General features: G+C 39.6%; 1 protein-coding gene across 3 annotated transcripts in view; it reads right to left on the bottom strand.

Annotated features, from left to right (window-relative positions):
- The window catches only part of LOC145344129 (sodium- and chloride-dependent GABA transporter 1-like), a 57,708-nt gene that overhangs the window by 20,139 nt on the left and 23,971 nt on the right, over window positions 1-13,598 (bottom strand). For 2 of the 3 annotated variants that reach the window (XM_080190996.1, XM_080190997.1), the window contains 5 exons: window positions 9,570-9,704; window positions 7,422-7,525; window positions 3,508-3,632; window positions 2,283-2,395; window positions 165-296 (listed from right to left, as the gene is read on the bottom strand). In XM_080190996.1, coding sequence (XP_080047122.1) covers window positions 165-296; window positions 2,283-2,395; window positions 3,508-3,632; window positions 7,422-7,525; window positions 9,570-9,704 — 609 coding nt within the window. The remainder of the gene's footprint in view (window positions 1-164; window positions 297-2,282; window positions 2,396-3,507; window positions 3,633-7,421; window positions 7,526-9,569; window positions 9,705-13,598) is intronic. The other variant, XM_080190998.1, reaches the window with a different exon arrangement.

The raw sequence follows: 13,598 nt of genomic DNA, 5'->3' as shown, positions 1-13,598 counted from the left end.
TAATCCTCCACCATTCACATGCTTGGTGACAGTCTCTTGAAAAAAGATGTATGAACTCATTTTTGACTATAGAACAATCCTGCTGGTAGAATAATCTCATGTGTTAAAAGATCCTGTCTATAGTATAAATGAGATATGTCTTAAGGTTTTATTCCAAAGTGTACCTGAGTTATGTTACATAATCCAATGATGTATGAAAGGACGCACACCACTGCAATGAAAACCTTTTTGTGGGTTCGCAGTCGATGAGGATATTCGTCCATTAGGGCAGTGATGAAACCTTCCACTGTACAGAACTGAAAGGAAGTAACTAGATTTAGAATAGAGGCAGAATGAGGAATTAAGGTTCGCGAGCACAATTTAGAGGCACAGTGATTTATGCTGCCGCCTCACAGCGCCAGAGTCCCAAATTTGATTCACGGCTTGGGTCACTATCTGTGCAGAGTCTCCATATCCTGTGTCGGTTTCCTGTGGGGGCTCCAGTTTCCTCCTACAGTCTGAAAGAATGCTGTTAGGTCATTGGCCATGCTAAATTTTCCTTCAGTGTACCCAAACAGATGCTGGAATGTGGCAATTATGTGATTTTCACAGTAACTACATTGTGGTGTTAATGTAAGCTTACTTGTGACACTATTAATTAAATTTTATTTAGGAGGAATGAAACCAACGTGACTACTGGATTCTAAGATCAGGAGTTGGTCCTTTGAGAGCCCTGTATTTAATTTTCACAAGTCCATCGTGGATTCAACTGGAATGATGTGATAAAGTGTCGAAGTATTGATTTTGCTCCATAACTGAAATATGGTGCATGGCTACTTGTGTTAGCAGAAGGTGAAGTTGCATAATTCAGGCAAAAGTTAAGCTTTTTGTTTGAAGAGTGTTACATTCAAGAACCACAATTGGCAGTGGAGAATCAGTAGGAGTAGAAACTGACCACTGTAGTCAGGTGGCAACATGGTGTGGAATTGCTCAGCCACATCTTTACATATTACAGCAGAACTACCATAGCAGCACAGTTACCTGGGGATGAGGAATGTCACAACACCAGGTTAAAGTCCAACAGGTTTATTTGGTGTCAAAAGCCACTGACTTTTGGAGCACTACTTTAACTTGGTGTTGTGAGACTTCTAACTGTGTTCACCCCAGTCCAACACCGGCATCTCCACATGATGAGGAATGTAGCATACCCAAGAAGTACCTGTTGATTATCAAGGAATTTGTGACTGAACTATGCCACCTTTTTCAGAAAGACCAATGGACCTAAAATCCACATAGCAACGGTGGGTTTCCTTTGAAATATTACTGGATTTTAATCAAATAAACATCTATAAGGGATTGTTCCCTGGAAGGGTATTTATTTGTGAGTCTAATCAAGTAGGTAATTACTTTTTGAGGGAATGTTCGGCAAGACTAATTTTAATTGTATAAACATAATCTTGTGTGTTTAAGTTTTCTTTTATTTTGTTAATAAATGTTTCAATTTAATATTTAAAATCTCCAGAAGTTTTACTGGAATTTGTGGTTCCTAACTTTAGTGTATATTTCTTCTCGTAGTCAAAATACAAAAAGAAAAGAGTTGTGATAAATTTGCCAAGTTTTCTTTGGAATTTTGTTTGTGCAACAATTATCACCCGCCGGATCATAACACCTACATCGAGGTCCAGCTTGATTGTTCTGTGACACAATTCTCTCAACTTTGTGAACTAAATACCCATCTATAATTGCCACAGGGAAGGTGATGGCCTTCTTGAACCGCTGCGGTCCATGTGCTGTAAGTAAACTCATTGTGCTGTTAGGGAGTGAGTTTTAGAGTTCTGATCCAATGACAGAAAAGGGATGGCAATCTAGTTAAGTGATTTGTTTTAACCACTGAACTACTGTGCTCAAGTTATAAAACTGTAATTAATACCTATGAGGTAATGAACTATATATAAGCATTGGACCGGATTTTACGGCCTCACTCAGGCAAGATCAGAAATGCCCACCCAAGTTCAATGGAGATTTCCGTTGTTGGACGACCACCTGCACCGATTCTGTGGTGGGCGAGGTGACAGAGTTCCAGCCATTATGTCTGAATGTAGCCCCACATTGCTTGGAAATGCTAATTCTAAAGAGCTTTTTAATTAGAGCAAAACCTAATGATGCGGTGACCACAGACTTCCTCACCAAAACACATTTGTCTATCAGTGGACTATTAATGAGCCAGGATATGAGTGTGACATATTTGCAGAAATGTGTATTCAGTAGTGATCACTTGCATTGCTTCTTGTTTCAATACTGACCTGTGAATCAAGACCAAGCATCAGTAACATGGAGAAGAAGAGAATGGACCATAGTGCTGGGGGATGCATCTGTGTCACAGCCTGTGGGTAGGCAAGAAATGCCAGTCCAGGACCTGTGCAACAAATGACGTGGAATCACAAAGTCAATACAACTGATTTGAGCAAAATACTCAAAAAATAATTACTTAAATTAACCTATTCCACTAAAAACACAGTCTCAACATTCCATTAAGTCCATGAAGTTGGCCCAAATTGAGGTGATCCAAGTTGGTTGTGCTTGGGAGAGCACATCACTTGCCCTGATTTTCAAAGCAGGATCACAGCGGTCCAATGGCAGAAAAGAATTCAGGTAAGATTGTCTGGTGATCAAGGAGTGAAGGATTGTGATAGTATACAATTTTTTCCAGGGTATCCATTTTTTGGATACCGTTTTCTGGACCACTGAGTAGGCCTTTAATCATCCTACGTAGGACCATGGTAGTATCACACTAAACAATGTCCTGATGTTGAAAGCAAGGTATTGAAGTATAGAATCCCTACAGTGCAGAAGCAGGCCAATTGGCCCATCAAGTCTGCACCAACTCTCTGAAACAGCATCTTACCCAGGCCCTAGCCCATGTATTTATCCAGATAATCCCTCTAACCTACACATCTTGGAACACTAAGGGAGAATTTAGCATGTGGGTGGAGGGATTTCCACTATATTTATTGTGGCTTTTAAAAATGGTGCCCTGATCTTTAAAAATGGAAGCTGCTGTCCCGCCAGTGTGATGCCGTGAGACCTGCCCCTTCAACTTTTATTCACAAAGTTCCTAGCAATGCGTCAGAGAAAACTGCAATTGGTGCCATCGGTTTCAATGCCACTTTTCCCATCCGCTGACACACTCTGCAGAAGGTAAAATTCTGCCCATTTTGTTAGTAATCATGATTGAAAATCAGTCAGGAAATTATTGTCTACGGACACCCTAGCCAACCCAAGGCCTCAAAGTTGAATTGGAGCGGTGATGGTGGCTGGAAGTTCCACATGACCTATTAAATACTTTTCTATTCAATCGATGGAGCATGGAAACATTCCAAAAATACACACCCACTATCAAATGGTTACCAATTAGGAAATGCCTGAAAATCTAGGTGTTTATTCAAATATTGGATTTGATCCTTAAGTTATTTAAAAGGGGATATGACAAAGCATCAAGAATCATAGAATGAAAGGCTCTAATCTTACCTGATGAAGCAAGCTCAATTATTGGTTTACTTGTGACGTGAGACATGAATCCGATGACTGAGAAAATGACCAATCCTGCAAAAATGCTGGTGCAAGAGTTTATACTGCAGACTATGAGGCAGTCCCTGGAAGGTAAAGCAGGCACATAGAATTAATCTTATCTCTTATTCAAATAATATAAATCTTGTTTGAGATGTGGTTACGAGGAACACAGTTTTCAAATTTCTGTGAATTTGGAAAATGACCACAACATACTTTCATCTGAATGTTATTTTTCAGTGTGATTTCCTTTAGGGTGGCACGGTGAAGTGGTTAGCACTGCTGCCTCACAACGCCAGGAACCTGGGTTCAATTCCCGGCTTGGGTCACTGTCTGTGTGGAGATTGCACATTCTTCCTGTATCTGCATGGGTTTCCTTCTGGTGCTCCGGTTCCCTTCCACAGTTCAAAATATGCAGGTTAGGTGCATTGGCTGTGCTAAATTCTCCCTTAGTGTACCCGAACAGGTGCTGAAGTGTGGTGACTAGGGGATTTTCACAGTAATTTGTGAATGTAAGCTTACTTGTGACTAATAAATAAAAGCTTAAAACATTTTATTCACCCTCAGTCCTGCTGGCCCACACACTGCTCTATACTTGAGCAAACAAGCTACCTGCTGCAAATTGCCTTACGTTATTTGGAAGAATTGGAAGTGTAAAATGGCAATGCTGTTTTATTACTATAGCTTTATAAATGCAGTGACAAGGAAAATAAACCTTCCTCCCCCATCAGATTTGTTTCCATGCAAATACAGTTGTCAGCTAATGTGGTTAGACAACAGTACTGTAATAACGTCAAGATGACTAATTTTAAAACATACTTATTTTTTAGTTGTAGTGAAGCATACATAATTCTTGCACTTAGACTTATACCTAAACTAAAAGACTGATCGTGAGAATGGCACATATTATTCAGTGCAATTCACCTTAAACTGAAGAATGTCAAGGTCAGAATGTACCAGGATGTTGCCTGGTATGGAAGGACTGGGTTACGAGGAAAGACTGAGCAAATTGGGGCTGTTTTCCCTTGAAAGACGGCAACTGAGGGGGATCTAATAGAGGTATATAAGATAATGAAGGGTATAGATAGAGTAAACAGAGGTAAGCTATTTCCTATGTTAGAGACACACAGTACGAGGGGCCATGGGCTTAGGGTGAAGGGGGAGAGGTATAACACAGATATTAGAGAGAGGTTTTTCACACAGAGAGTAGTGGGGGTATGGAATGCTCTGCCAAGTAAGGTGGTGGAGTTGTTTAAGAGTAACTTAGACAAGCACATGAGTGGGTTGGGGATGGGAGGATATAGGAGATTGTTTTAATTAAGGTTCATTAGCATTGGGACGTCCCTGGTAATGTAAAAGGATGTGGTATGATACTAATGTTTTTCTCTTTTAATTCACAGGTTTTAAGTCGGTCCGCCTTGTTGTCCAACGAGGGGCATACATGCGATGGGTCGTACTGGGGCTGCTCTTGGATGTTTGGGAATAGCCCAGTACTTCACGTCGTTCGTGTGTGCTTAAACTGGACCAGATGCTGGGCAACACGACAGCTCAGTGACTATCACTGTTTGCTGTGCAGACACATGGATTTGGGCCAGTGTCTGTGGGAGTTTGCGCATTCTTCCCTTTGCTTGCGTGGGTTTTCTCCGGGTGCTCCGGTTTCCTCCCACACCCCAAAGATGTGCTATTTAGGCTGATTGGAGGTAATAAATTGTCCCTAAATTAGTTTCCCTCAATGTGGAATGCCATAAACAATAGATAAGGGTCATGGGTGGAGGTGGACTGGTAATGTTAAAATGGTGGCGTGGGCTCGTTGGGCCGAAGGGCCTGTTTCCCAGGCTGTTTTTGATCTTTGTTCTTTGTTCTTCATATCATTCTATGCTCTCATCCTGCCAGTGATGTTCTGCTTTAAAAAACAAACCAGATTTTGAGTAGTCCTGAAAAAAAGGCATGTTAAAGTTTTACATTTTGCACTCATCAATACCAAAAGCAAAAGGAACCACAATCAGAGTGCTGTCTGGTTGGCAAATGGTGCCTCTAGGTAGAACCATTGTCATGAAGAATTTATCAGTTACCTGATGACTGATAGTTAACTGCCAAGCTTTGTTTAATTTCAAACGAGGTAGTTTGACTCAGATTGGTCAAAACATTGCCCTGGGGAATGAACTAGAGAACGGTTGTCACCTATTTTGTTCAGTTGAATAGGTGCAATGTGTGTACCTGTTCTTTCTGTCTGCAAAGAACAGATGTCTATGTATTGATACATGTAGATTCTAGCAGAAATGCACAACTGTGTGTCCAACTGATAATCTTAGATTGGTTGCCAGTGGAATTCTTAACACAACCAGATTTGTTTAGCAAATGTTGTCCAGTTGTGGAATCTAATGTTGAATACCGTGTTTTGAGTTTTACAAGCATGGGCTGGTCAGCTACAGTCAGTACTTTGCCTCTTGAGGACAGCTGAAGAGGCATGGTGTTTGATACAATCTGCCAGTTGTTTGGACATATGGGCTACATACCTAGCATTACTATCATCTATGTAATCCTATCTTCTCTAGTCAATTTATGTGTTGGGATTCCTACAGTTCCACGTGCTATAAGATTGGCCTTATTGGCAATCTTATAAATAGGACCCAAGCCATTTGTTCTCCGTGCAAGCTTGATGCTGAAGTCATGAGCATCAAAACCATCCTGCAGGATAATGGCTACCCTGATCCAATCAGTGCTTGTGATGCATCAAGCAAACTTATGATTGGGTCCATGGCGATAATTTGAAAAGTCTTGAAAAGTGTCCAACCCACCTCAGATTACCCTGGAAGAGTAAGGTATCTCAAAGATTTGGGCAATTGGTGAAACCAGCTGTTACACACTGATGCTATGCAATAGCAACATGAGCTGTGTTCACAAATGTCATGATGTTACTGTCAAGTCAAAAAGATGTTCTATCTACCACATAAATGAGTAATGTGGTATATGAATTTCAATGCCAGTGTGATGCTGGGTATGTCGACCATACATCCAAAAGATTGGCAGATTATATCAAACAATGTGCCACTTTGCTGTTTGCATGGTATTCACTATACCCATGCTTGCATGACTCAAAAACACAGGCCAGAACTTTCAGGCTAAATATAGATAGTTGATCCGTCTTGTGAAATTCCTGATGAGTGCAAGACAAAAGCTTCAACGTGTCTCTTTTTTCAGCAACACTCAAGTTCTGTATTATCAAATGACTATGTGTCTCATCAACATTCTCTATATTTTCTTGCAATGTTATAGGATATAAAAAGAAATATGGGGATAGATGATTCAAATTTAACTTTATGAAACAATTATGTAAAAGTAATTGCATAATTGTGCTCCCAGTGTGGAGCTACAGTAACAGGGAGTGCTCGGCAGAAACTTGTGATGATAATACTGTAGCCTTGTCTCTGGCTGACTTAAATTTGTAACTCTCCACAGAGATCATCATTTCCACTATAAAGATTATCAGCTTCGAATTGCAAATAGACAATCAATTGTCTCGAGCTCAGAGTAAATGATGTGCTATAAATTTTTGTCAGTAATGAGTGGAAAACTTCCTTCATTTTCAGTCAAATGACTGGAATCCTAGAATGGAATAAACTGCAACAAGTATCACAACAATTGATTAATTAGGCTTTCACTTTATGACCATCATGGTAGAAATAGGAAGCCTTATTTAAGTCAGCCCGTTGTATCAGGACTCCATAATAATGTAAAAGGATGTTCCTACCCACTCAGACCATAATATTGTGAGGCTAAGTCCCATCAACAATTGGAAGTTGGAAAACATTCCTACTGGAAAGATTACAATTCCTCCCTTCATTGCCCAACACAAAATAATGTAAATGTTTTACCTGTAAATATTGTTGTGAAAGGTATTGTAACTGCCCAAAGCAATAAGAGATCCCAGACCCAGTCCATAGGAGAAAAAGATCTGTGTAGCTGCATCAAGCCAGACCTACCCAAAAGGGGCAGACATCTATTAACATTAATCATTAAATGTAAATCAGTGGCTAACCACAAACAACTTCTTAAAACAAAATAGACTCATAGCCAGGCCAACCAAAATTATGATCAAGGCAATGTTTTAATGTTGCTAATACCTTGGCTCTCATTAGGGTTGATTGCAACTTTTGTGAATCAAACCAGCAAAGCTATTGAGCTGCAGGACACCAAATAAAAGTGAGGCACGCTGATAATGGATTGCTCCAGCCACCAAGGAGGTAGGTTCAGTTGGTGAGGTCAGGGTTTGGTGTTGCAATCAGAAAGGTGGGGGACAGGGTGGAAGCATTGGGCATGGAGGCTGAAGGAGCTGGGTGGCTGCAGGCAACGTCTGTTGGAGCACTCCTGTGACCCCAAAATTTATTCCAAACTTTCCATTTCTGGTGCTTGTTGGCTCAATCACAATTTGACTCTACATAGTGCACTCTCTAATCAGTTCAAAATGAAAGCAGAACCTTACAAAAGTTCAATTACAGAACACCAGTCAAATATTTACTTTGTGTGCTGGGCAGAGTAAAATAATTGCAAGCATGTTTGTAAAGAAAATGGTTCCACCACATTTACTGCACGGAGGAAATGTTCTTCTATCATCACAGCAAAGGGTCTTTTAAGTTCCATCTGTTCTGTACCTGAAATGCTTGATGGAGAACAGAGAGGAGGCCCCAACTCACATGTAGTTCATACCGAAAAATGTCTTTTGCTGGCACTGAGTGCCAAAAATCATCAAACTTAATCATTCAGACCGAGATGGTTCCAGCTTTGATCATAGTCTATGTGAAGCTAGCATTGTTCAACATTGAGGAGAATAAGTTGCTTCCTTGCCCAAGGATACAGAAAAGAAAAATCAACCACAGTTCTTGCTATTGACCTGTCCGCTGACCTCTGCTGCATATGAGTAGACAGAGGACAAGTAGAGGATTGGCCTTGTTTCTGCTGTATTAAAAGTAATATTGCTTGCTGACATTCACTGTTTGTACTTAATTATGAAGCATGGCGATTTGAGCATCAGAGGGTACTGGTAGAAGAAACAGTATCATGTACGAATTAGTAACTCCAATATAAGGGAGTGGAAAACTAGGAAAACACAGCAGTAACAAATAAAAGTAACGTTCTTAATAATATTTTATGACAAGTTCATTGATGTTATTAAATGTGTAACAATTCAATTCACAGAGAACATTACGAGAATTGGAACAAGAATAGGCCATAAAGCCCTTAAAGGCTGTTACATTTGATTATATTTGCCACATAAAATTATATAGAATATACAACACAGTCTTTTTTTTATTCTCCAAGGTGAGCTTAATGTTTTTATATTTCCTATCAGAGTATCATCTCACATATGTCTATGCTAATTTTCTTTTACCTTTATTTAACTGCTCAGTCTTCTATTCCTTTCTTGTACTTCCTTATATTATGTTGCATTCTTCATCTTTGTTAGCTATATCCTCAGTTTGGCATCAGTAGCAAATGTTGATCTTGAGTTATTTATTTTCAAGTCCTAAAACTGAACACCACTCCAGATGGAGTCCAACAAACGCTAGCTCACTTGGCTCTTTCGGACTCAGGGATGAATAATTTCTCCATACCTCATTCCAATCAGACAGTCTGTGTTCAATGTATTTTGAACATACAATTGTACAGTTGGGCAGAATGATCTTTATGATTCTACAGTGGAGGGAGTAGAGGCTGGGGATAAACCAACAAATCTCCATACTGGTCCAAAGAGACACCAAAGTTATGATGAAACATAAATTTGATAGAATGAAATAAGAAACGACCATACAATTCACCAGTCCATTCTCTTCAAAGTTTAATTTGCATGGTAGGATTTTGTCCAACTTAGAAAAGTAAAAAACCCCTGGAAGTAAAAGAAATCTCTAACATTTCTGCCTTGTTCCCAAGGACCATTGAGCAAAATATTCAACAAATAGTTAAACGGTGCTATTTATCACAAAGAACAAATTTATAATTACATGTAAAATCCACATAGTGCGCACCTGTGAGTGTGAAAGCTTGTTGAAATTGGGCGTAATGTAGAACAAAATCCCTTCTTTTGCACCTGGAAGTGTCACTCCACGGAAGAATAAAATGATCAGCATGAGATAGGGATAAGTGGCAGAAAAATACACAACCTGGATCAGGAGAAAACAGATAAAAAAAAACAGAATCAGACACATGAAAATAACACATGGAAGAATTTTGATTGCAATGGAGACAATGGGCCAGATTTTCCTCTTTAGTTTGGCAAACGTGAATTGGGCCATTTCCTGACATGTCATCCTGACATCTAAAGGGCAGTTCATTCACCTGGACTTTTAGTCTCTGAGAGTCGGGTACAAGCTGCAGTCTGGGCTACCACCTCTCAAAGCAGACCTGAGGAAGCAATAGAGGTGGGAGGTGGGCACATGACAATGCCAGCAGATTAGAAGGCCCTGTTTACTGGAATATTTGCACAGTCCAATTCATAACTTTTAGATCCTCTAGCCCTCATCTATCCCTCTATGCAACCTCAATGCACCCTCTTATCTCCCATACCCAGTCCATGACCCCTTATTATATCCCATTACCCTCCATACTTCCCTAGCTCATATATTTGTCTATGCCTCTTCATGCCCCCCCAATGCCCCTCATAAATCTTGTGGCCCCTCCATTCCCCCAGACCATGCCCTTCATACATTCTCCATATCCCTCACCTAGTATCCACCAGGTATAGAACTCATGAATCTTTGAAATTCTCATGAAATTTAAAAGAAAAAGTCAGGGATTCAACATTCCTTTTGAAGAAAATTTGCTCTCCTCATAAAAGTGTGAATCAAGCACAGCCAGTGCAGTACCCATTGAAAACAAACTTAATCTTGTCCAAGTAATTGTACCGGCATTGGAAATAAACTCTTCAAAGAAAGATCAAGTTATTACAAGGCAATAAAACTGTTGAGCCAATAAAGCCAGTAAAATTACCATTGAAGGAAACTTTAATTGTATCCAAGCATTGAGAAATCACTTCAACCAAGAATCAAGTATAGCAACAGGAGCAAGTTGAACAGTTAGATAGACATCTGTTTTGCCAAATGGTCCCATTATGAATGCTTAGCTGAGTTCCAATACTCAGCCTAGCGGGGGTTTAATTTCACATTTTCAAGAGGAACTGTTAGCTTTGAATGATGATCAGTTTTATTGCTTTGTTATAACTTGATATTTGTTTGAAGTGGTTTTTCAATGCATGTGTGTTTGTTTTGGCAAGATTAAATTTTATTTGATTTATTATTGTCACATGTATCCATAGTGAAAATTATTGTTTCTTGCGTGTTATACAGATAAAGCGTACTGTACTTAGAGAATGGAAGGAGAGAGTGCAGAATGTAGTTTCACAATCATAACTAGGGTGTAGAGAAAGATCAACTTAATAACTTAAAGGTTTCTTTAATGGGAATTTCACTGGCTGTGTTTGACTGATAGTTTTATCATTAGGACAAAGTTTCTTCAAGTGCCAATTTATTTTAAATTCTTGAGCATTTGAAAGACTTGCCATTGTTACTATATGACTCATTGGTTCTGTACCTAATGGATATTGGAAAAGTGCTTCAAAGATACAATAGAGCATGTAATTAAATCAATGTCAAATTCAAACCACTGCATTGAAATCATATTTAGATTAGTTAACAACCTTTGACCAGAAAGCAGTGCAGCAAGGAAAAAATGTAATTTCTTTAAAATAACTATGGAATCTGTTATTGGTTTTAAGAATGTTTGAAAAGGATTTCGAAGAATTTCCATCAACCATAAAGGGATCAATCGTAAATTTCTAGGCTAAGAAGAAATGCTGGTCCACGTGATCTGGTGAGCCTTAACTTGGAAGCAGAACAAACAGGATGGAAGTTCATAAACAAAAGCAATGTGGCTGGCAAACAAAGAAACTACTTCTGAAGGTGAGCTGAGGTGAGAACAGAGAAAGGTATGTTAACATGGAGCAGTCTGTGTAAGCACAGAAAGCTGAAGACAGGGTTAGAGCAGAAATCGTGAATTGGATAATGATGCTTCAGTTTTGCCCAAGCCGACCAGACCAGTCAGCAAGGTTAATTAAAAGAGTTTCTGGGAAATCGTATCATCAAGACTGTCATGAATCTAGTTCAAGATGCAGCAGTGTGCTTTGCGGTGACATCTGTCTCCAGGGGACTCAGATAGAATGAAGTTAAACTTGCTAGAGACCTGAGAAGCATTAATTGAGAAAAGTGAGACGTCTTGCATTTCAGAGGCTGATGTGGAAAGACTATGAGATTGCACATTGTGTAACATTTGTATAGAGAGCGATATGAATGTTTGTAATCTTTTGACATTGTCTTTGTTGTATCTGCTATTCCATGTTTAACTTATAGTTTGCATTGATTGTAATTTGCTTGTTAATTCATATTTAATTGGATTTGTGTAAAAGTAAAAGCTTCAAAAAATGGAAGCTTGTTGGTAATTTCATCACTTAGACATTATTCTGTAAATTTGGTTATTTTGGTTCCCCACGGGGATTGTAATAAACGTTATAAACAATTACCATACCGTGGAAGTGGCTTTTAAATTTACCCATCAAAAGGTTCCTGACTCCACAGCAGGTTTCCCCCAAGGTTCGTGGTGACATGGTTCTCCCAGCCTTCAGGGACCCACCTGTCTGCACTAAGTAATGACAAATGACGAAGAAACTTGATTAAGGTGGCATGGTAGCACAGTGCTTAGCACTGCTGCCTCACAGTGCCAGGGACCCAGGTTCAATCCCGACCTTGGGTGACTGTGTGGTGTTTGCATGTTCTCCCTGTGTCTGCGTGGGTTTCCCCTGGGTACTCCAGTTTTCTCCCACACTCCAAAGATGTACTGCATAGGTGCCTTAGCTATGCTAAATTCTCCCTCAGTGTACCCAAACAGGCGCTGGAGTGTGGTGACTAGGGGATATTCACAGTAACTTCATTGCAGTGTTAATGTAAGTCTACTTGTGACAATAATGCATAAACTTTAATGAATGATGGGGAAACTTGGTTTTGGAGCAGGTGTTTAAATAGCAAACTCAAAACTAACAAAGTGAACATCACCCTGTTTCCGACCCAAAGAAAATGTCAGGCCCCAGAATCAGAGGGGAAATTTTAAAATGTGGCCCCGTACCTCTCCCAGTTCGTCCTCCTGACATGGGATTGTTCAATGTTGGGAGATTAAAGTTCAGCTTTCTGGATGTGAAATTGGGCTTGGCAAAGTCTGCTGCTTGGAGTAATGAGTCCACTGCAAGTCCGCATATGTCTACTGAGAATCTTGCCAGATACTACTGTTTGTACAGCTAATGCTCAATGGGAGTAAGCAGGGCAACAGAGTATGGGATTGTACAGTGCTGAATTGATGCCAGTGCTGTCACCTTGGAATTCCAAGCTCTAGTTTTGGCATAATCTTGGACAGTTGAACATTTTCACAAGCTTGCAGGAACACCTGCTCCAAATAACCATCACTGCCAATGCTATTTATAGGGATCATCAATACTTACAAGCTAGTTCTGTTGATTTCTTCTACATTTCTACAAGCGTTTGGTACTTTTTAATCATATTTTTTAAGTTGCATTAATCAATAGGGAGTGGCGAAATAGTTGCTGAACAAAAGAAACAGGAGCAGGAAGACATCTTTTGACCATTTGAGCCTTCTCCGTCATTCAATAAGATTACGGCCGATCTCCCGTCTCAGCAATTCTTCCCATACTAAACCGACCTTGACCGCTACAAACCTACTATCGTCACATGAAAACTGAATAAAATACACACACTGATTGTCATTCAGAGTGAATCTTTTTTGAAAATAATCTTGTAAATAGCAGCTTCAAATACCAAAAGGGATGATTTTGCATATCTGATCTATTTTCCTTCCTTGATGAGGAGACACTCCAAATAGATTATAGAAAGTCTTATATTGAGTAGAAAATATATTCCATGGGAATTGTTGAAGGAATTTTGCTGACTTCAAGGCTTCTGCACAAACTCCTGCCAAATATGGGTGGCCTAGTGGAG

The sequence above is a fragment of the Carcharhinus amblyrhynchos genome, chromosome 6 (genome assembly GCF_965287045.1).
Source record: "Carcharhinus amblyrhynchos chromosome 6, sCarAmb.v2.hapA, whole genome shotgun sequence".
Lineage (NCBI taxonomy): Eukaryota > Metazoa > Chordata > Chondrichthyes > Carcharhiniformes > Carcharhinidae > Carcharhinus > Carcharhinus amblyrhynchos.
This window is presented reverse-complemented; position numbering and strand designations above follow the sequence as displayed.